Source organism: Callorhinus ursinus, unplaced genomic scaffold (assembly GCF_003265705.2).
Source record: "Callorhinus ursinus isolate GAN/ISIS: 27379988/994484 unplaced genomic scaffold, GSC_fseal_2.0 scaffold2457, whole genome shotgun sequence".
Taxonomy (NCBI): domain Eukaryota; kingdom Metazoa; phylum Chordata; class Mammalia; order Carnivora; family Otariidae; genus Callorhinus; species Callorhinus ursinus.
Window position 1 is genome coordinate 1 of NW_027399511.1, and position 7,612 is coordinate 7,612.

A 7,612-nucleotide genomic window follows, 5' to 3' on the forward strand; every position below is an offset into this window, starting at 1 on the left:
TGCTCCGGGGAGGGCCCGCCCAAGACCGACCTCATGGCCTTCAGCCCTAGTGTTCCCCCTTGTTCAAGTTCTGGAGATAGTGGAGAACAACAGGAGATTTTTGGGAATGATGTAAGTACAGTAATTCTGAATGTATTTAATGCCTGTTGATGTCAATCGCATAGTATGTTCAGCGACATTAGTGTAAGTTTATTGTTTCATTTATTTGTTTTTGTTTTGTTTTCTTGCGATGGTTTATTTTAAAACATACTGGAAGTCTAGCCATTTTTATTACTTTTCACTGAAGTCTTAATGCCAGGAACATTATTTAGTTGCTGGAAATAATAATAGTGGTAGTAATAGCAGTAATGAAACAGATGGCTAAAGCTGTCAGTAAATGAAGAAGACTAAGTCATCCAGGCAAGGGTCACTGATGGGAAATGGAGGATGTAGGCAAAGCTTAAATATTCTGGTTCTCAATTTTGCAGCAAGTTCATTTTTTCTATTCATTTCCTTATTCTAATTGGTGTCCTCCCCTCATTGCGTTCATGTATTAAAAATTACCATAATAATGCCTAACTTAATAATTTAGTTATTTTGAGTTTGAAATGTGTTTGAATTCTTACCTTCCTATAAACTCTAAATTTATTTATTACTAATGGGCATGGGCTGTTGAGGTGGCTTCCTTTTATAAATATTTTTGTTTCTTTATAATCAATGGCATACTTCTTTCAGATACTGGGTGAGGTTTCAACCTTACCTTTGGGGAGGACTTTACTTTTTTGTCTTTAATCCTCTCATGATTTCCTGCTTATTTTCCTCATAGTCTTCAGCTGCTTCAGATACACTACATTTTTTCTTTACTTCCTAGTGTAGTTTCAGTTTTTGCTAATTGCCTGCTGAATCTATTGCTGCTCTCCTCCAGATGAATTCATTGATTTCCTTTTTTATTTGGAAGATTTGATATTTGATCATATTTATGTTTCTTCCATTCATGGCACCCATTGTGAGGCTGTATGGAAATATTTTAGGGTAGGGTAGGAAAATTCACACTTCCTTGTGTTTTGAGTTTAAGAGAGAGTCTTCCTGTATATGTGGAAACGTGGTACTGCTGCCTGTGTCCACCAAGCCACTAGGTCTTTGAAATGACATTGATTTAAATAGCTTAAGCATAACAACCATGAAATATCTGTAAAGTCACTTCCATTTGACAATGGTGTTGTTGGTCATATTTCACAATTTGATATTGTATACTTTAGATACATTTGATGCAAAATCATGTGAATTGTTTTCTTAAGGAGATAACAGAGAACTTGTCTTTAGAGCTATAAGCAACTAAATCAATTGATGTGAAAGTTTTTTTTTTTTTTTGCTCCAGTGTACAAGTTAGAAGCCCTTTAACTGTATTGTGTGGAGAAATAAATTATATATGATATATTTACATGTGGAGGAGAACCATGTTATGGATAGGGTAAAGTTACTAGAAATGCTGAGGAGGCATTAGTCGCCATTTTCTACCCACAAAAGGATGATTTCCATGAAGATGAACATTAGGAAATCTTCTGAAAAGGAAAAACCAGGCCCTAATTTATTATACTGAAAATCTCTTCATCCATAGCTACAAAGTAGAACAAGAACTAACACTAATTACAAATAAACCACTACTTTATGAACTGTTTCTGTTTATTAGAACATTGTGTGAAGGACTTAAAATACGTAATTTAATTTAATCCTTATAACAACTTATAAAACACATGTGACTATCCAAATTTTAATGATGAACTAAGAGATGGTAAGATATTTTTCTAGCTTGTCTACTGCCATCCAGCTAGTACATGGTAAAAATGATACTCAAATGTATATCTTTTAGATTCTAAAGCCATTCTTTTATCACTGTAGAGTTTTCTACAGTAAATTTTTTCTCTAATCAGGCATAGTTATGGCTAGGAAAATCAAGCCCATTCTTTCTGTTTTGCTTAAGAAAAAACCATGATTATCTTCATAGTTAATTTTGTGCAATGCCATAATTGAGATTTTTTTATGTTAAGTGATTTTTTTTTCTCAGAAGAGTTCATGAGCATCATTATCATTTGTTGCAATGCCACATTGAGATAGGTCTTTACATCATTCAATGTAATGTAGGTAATGTAGGTAATGAAGAGTTGCCATTGTAGGGACTAGGTATCCATTGTTTGGAAGTAATCTAAGTTAAGAAGAATCATTTTAATATATGGGAAAACCCAGAAGACTGGGGTCTGCAATGTTCTAGCAGAACACCAAAGCCAAATGACAGATATGAAAATGACCCTGTCCTTTTTATGTTGTGAATAAGGATAATGTTTTGGACAAATATAAGTGGTAATATGATTATTTCCAGGATCCTGGATATCAGCAAAGGATTCAATAAGTGTTTCCAAAATTGCATACTTCAATAACAGCTTAAAAGGTGTATATTTCCCATGAAAATCTTTTTTAAAAAAGATTTTAATTTCTTTGTCAGAGAGAGAGACAGAGAGCACGCACAAGCAGGGGGAGTGACAGGCAGAGGGAGAAGCAGGCTCCCTGCTGAGCAAGGAGCCTGATGTGGGACTTGATCCCATGATCCCTGGGATCATGACCTAAGCCGAAGGCAGATGCTTAACCGACTGAACCACCCAGGTGTCCCTCCCATGAAAATCTTTGAATGTGTGTTGGTATTTCAGAATTCAGTCTTTTTGTGTCTGTGAGATTTGTGCTGACTGAACAAATGATCTGTGATGAAATAACTGTGTATACTTCAATAAGCCATGATAGCAAAGAGTGAAAATCAATGAGTATATCCTATAATTTTGTTAATACAATGTTGGATAGTATTTCTAATCTATTGATTTTGAAGAACCTCCTGGGTTTCCAAGAATGGTTTCAAGATTTGTTTCTCTGTTTTATGTTTTCAACAATAATATTACTAGACCTGTTATGCTGTATTAGGGGATGATGAGGACTAATAGAACATTAAACCAAGCACTCTAATATATGACCAGCAAGACATAGTAGAAACTTAAGACTAACCAGATTGGGATACCTGGGTGGCTGAGTCTGTTGAGCGTCTAACTCTTGGTTTCATCTGGGGTTGTGATCCCATGGTCATGGAATCCAGCCCTTCATGGGGCCTCTCATGGAGCCTCTGGTGGAACCCCACCTTGGGCTTCATGCTCAGCGGGGAGTCTGCTTGAGATTCTCTGCCTCTGTCCTTCCCTCTGTGTGCTCTCTCTCTCTCAAATAAATAAATAAATCTTAAAGAAAGACTAACCAGATTGGTTTAGTAAAGGTCAGGCGCAAAGTTCTTCAGTTTTCAATCAGTTTTACAAAATCAATGTTAATAACGATATTGATGTGAACTTCTTGGCATTAGCTTATTTCCAGATCTCAAGCTTATCCCCCCAAATGAGTTCGAAGATAGCATAATCTCTTTTATATGGATTAGTTGAGATGGTGATATCTAAAATATCATAGCTAAAATGCAAAAGAGGGGTCATTGGTTTATACAATATATCAAACTCTTTTGTGACTTGGTGTTCATCCAGTGTCTTTTCATATACTCAAAAAATACCATATTACTGGAAAGTAATTGCTAAATTAACATCTGTCTACCTTGGGTAAACTTTCTGATGTTCATCTCTCTATGTTTGAGGATTCCATATTGTGTGTACCATCTCAATCCCCAATGTCTATAATGAAGTGGTTGGAGATCTCTTGCTTCCTTTTTCTCTAAAATAAATCTAACAGGCTTCAGATAGTAGGTTAAGTCTGCTGTTAATATAGTCTAATGTTATATTTTGATTAGAGGCCCTTATAACTGATTGTTTCACAGATCCATAAGATAATTCCATGTTATAAAAAGTGACAAGTCTGCTTGCTTTATTAGTTTTTTAAGAAAGAATTTTGCATTTACTAAGAGTCCTAGCAGGATGATAATATGGGGAAGAGTAAATTTGAAAAAAATGAAACAAGTCTGAAATTAGCAATAGTATGTGTGTATTCTAGATAAAGAAAAATACTAACATACAAATAAGTATACTAGTAATTTTTTCATGTGCCATTTCAATATTTTTAAATTGGAGACGGATCATCAATCATACAACAAAATACTCAAGCTAGAGTGATATTTATTCTAAATCATTTTCTACTTTAAACTTCCATTAGATCCTCTTTTCAAACCCTTAAATCCAAGGCTATATGAAAAGACAAAGACATATAACCAAGTTACATCTTCAGGCAATGATAACTCATATCAACAATTCCCATTTTCTCCTTGGTATTTTATGAAATTGAATTTACACAAACATTAAAGTCATTTGCCATTTGGTTGAATTATTATGTGTGTGTGTGTGTGTGTGTGTTTAGCACAGTAGTATGCATTTAGAGGAGGTATAATTAGAAATCCTTTCCCTTGTTTTGGATGAACTTATGATCTCAAACCCAGAATTCTTTCAACAAGAAACAGGTCATTCAACCATTTATTGAGTGCCCACTGTGTGCTGGGAGCTCTGCTATGTGCTAGCCTACCTCATGTCACACCTAGAATGCTATAACAGCTCCCTGCTGGTCTCCTGGCTCTGGTCTTCTCCCCTTCAATCCACTTTGCATACCTGGCCAGTCTCAGCTCTCTTAAGTCTTACCTTACTCTTTTAGTCCAGCATATCCAGTGGCTCCCCAGTGCCCCCAAGATCAAGTCCAGTTCTTTAATGTGATGCTTAAGGCTTCCATGCTCAAGCTATGCCCTCTCTAATGAAATTTCCTATCAACGGTATTGTCTCTTTGTCTGGTCCTCTCCTGTGCCTGGTATTCAGAGATGCTTAATAAGCATTTGTTAAGTGAATGAAGGAAAAAAAAATAAGTCAGCTATTTTCATGAATATATCTTGACAGATACACAAAAACCAATGTTAGTGACTTAGAAATACCAATATGGCATACACAGTTTCATGGTGACTTTTATTTATTTCATTGAATTATAATAAAATTTATTTTATAATTGAAAGACAGCTTCTTCCATATCACTGACACCATCACATAAAGGGTCATTTTGATACCTCATATTATAGTTAGCAATGTAACTTCCCTGATAAATCATGTGTGTCAGATATAAATTTCATCTACATCCATAGACTTTTCCATTGTGAATTCTGTTTTAAACACTAAATTTGAAAACATATTTTTGTTTTCCAATGGATATAAGATTGCTTGTAACAAAAATGCAACAGTTGGTTAGGCAACTGCCTTCGGCTCAGGTCATGATCCTAGAGTCCCGGGATCGAGTTCCACATCGGACTCCCTGTTCAGCAGGGAGTCTGCTTCTCCCTCTGACCCTCCCCCCTCTCATGTTTTTTTCTCTCTATCTCATTCTCTCTCTCCAATAAATAAATAAATAAATAAATAAATCTTTAAAAAAAAGTACATGTCCTAATAACACTTATAAATCACTTTTAAAAAATGCAATTAAATGTAAATAACAAAAAAGAATTGGAACTAAAGAAAATAGATATGAATAGAAGGCAAGTACATAGAGATAAGAACACAACATACAGAACTTAAAGACTAAAGAGTTATTAAAACCTCAAGTTTGTCTTTGAGTTTCCTAGCATCCAAAGTAACCAAAGAGATTAGAAATGAGACAATTCAGGGTGCCTGGGTGGCTCAGTCAGTTAAGCGTCTGCCTTTGGCTCAGGTCATGATCCCAGGGTCCTGGGATCTAGTCCCACACTGGGCTACCTGCTCTGTGGGGAGCCTGCTTCTCCCTCTCTTCCCTGCTTGTGCTCTCTCTCTATGTCTGTCTCTCTCTCAAATAAATAAATAAAATCTTAAAAAAAATAAAGGTGACTTGATACATACTAGGCTCTCAATTAAAAAAAAGAAATAAAACAATTCAAATTTGATAACATTTTAATATGAGAAGCAATATCTTTAGGAAATGTTTAACCCTAGTTTTTCATAAGGCTACGTGTAGAACTAAACTCTGTGTGTATTATGTAGATAAAGAACAATTGTATAACTCTAAATCAAATATAGGAACAAAAATTTCAATTTTATATTAAGAATAAAATGTCATTTTCCGCATACCATTGCTTTCAATATGACTTATGCTACAAATGTTTCCTCAATAAGCACTTTGGAAATATTATTTTGAGGATAAAATAAAAGGACACTTGAAGTTAATTATATTTTTCTCTTTAAGTAAAATTCTGTAGTGTACGATGTAGTGTACAGTACTCACTATTCAGGCGCAAGGTGTCGCTCTTTACTTGGTGGAAATAGTTGTTTCAAGGGTTGGTCTGAACAGCCAGGAACGCCCCATACAAAAACGACTCCATCATGCCGAACGTTACTGTTAAATGATTCTTTGAAACTTCTCAAAAATTCAGCTAGATTTTTAACTCCAAACTGGAGTCTCTGGTACTGTAAGTGCAAAGAACTTTATTTTGGAAGTCAGTGTCGTATGCGATGTTCGGCTCTCAAAGGAGGGGATTGGGCACTCGGCGTCTGCTGCTGTCGCTTCTCCTCCTCACAGTCTGGGAGGCCGGGAGTGGTCAGGTCCACTACTCGGTCCCGGAGGAGGCCAAACACGGCACCTTCGTGGGCCGCATCGCGCAAGACCTAGGGCTGGAGCTGGCGGAGCTGGTGCCGCGCCTTTTCCGGGTGGCGTCCAAAGGCCGCGGGGACCTTCTGGAGGTAAATCTGCAGAATGGCATTTTGTTTGTGAATTCTCGGATCGACCGGGAGGAGCTGTGCGGGCAGAGCGCAGAGTGCGGCATCCACCTGGAGGTGATCGTGGACAGGCCGCTGCAGGTTTTCCATGTGGAAGTGGAAGTAAAGGATATTAATGACAATCCACCTGTGTTCTCTCTCAGAGAACAAAAGCTGCTGATTTCTGAATCTAAGCAACCCGACTCTCATTTTCCTCTAGAGGGAGCTTCTGATGCGGATATAGGAGAGAATGCTCTATTGACCTACAGACTAAGTCAAAATGAGTATTTTTCTTTAGAATTACCAACACATAGTAAGCAGACTAAAAGACTGTCGCTTACATTAAAAAAATATCTGGATCGAGAGAAAACTCCAGAACTTAATTTGCTACTGACTGCTGCAGACGGGGGAAAACCAGAGCTCACTGGCACCCTTCAGCTTTTCGTCCAAGTCTTGGATATTAACGACAATGATCCGGAATTTGAGCAATCAGAATACAAGGTGAGATTGATGGAAAATGCAGCTAAAGAAACTTTTGTGATAAAGCTAAACGCCACAGATCGAGATGAAGGAGTCAATGGGGAGGTAACCTATTCCTTGATGTCAATTAAGCCCAATGGAAAGCTCTTATTTACACTAGATGAAAATAATGGAGAAGTGAGAGTCAATGGAACTTTAGATTATGAGGAAAACAAGTTTTATGAAATTGAAGTACAGGCCACAGATAAAGGGAATCCCCCAATGGCCGGTCACTGTACAGTCTGGGTAGATATATTAGACGCCAATGATAATGCTCCTGAAGTCACCGTGACTTCTCTGTCTCTAGCAGTACGAGAGGACACTCAGCCTAGTACTGTCATTGCGCTGATCAGCGTGTCCGACCGTGACTCTGGCGCCAACGGGCAGGTGAC

General features: G+C 37.2%; 1 protein-coding gene across 1 annotated transcript; it reads left to right on the plus strand.

The window, feature by feature from the left end:
- Positions 1 to 5,852: 5,852 nt before the first annotated feature.
- LOC112818970 (protocadherin alpha-11-like) lies at positions 5,853 to 7,607 on the plus strand (the record flags this gene model as incomplete). The annotated part of the gene is made up of 1 exon (XM_025866034.2): positions 5,853 to 7,607. A coding segment is annotated over exon 1 (1,149 nt), but the record flags the coding sequence as incomplete, so codon positions are not given.
- Positions 7,608 to 7,612: the final 5 nt, after the last annotated feature.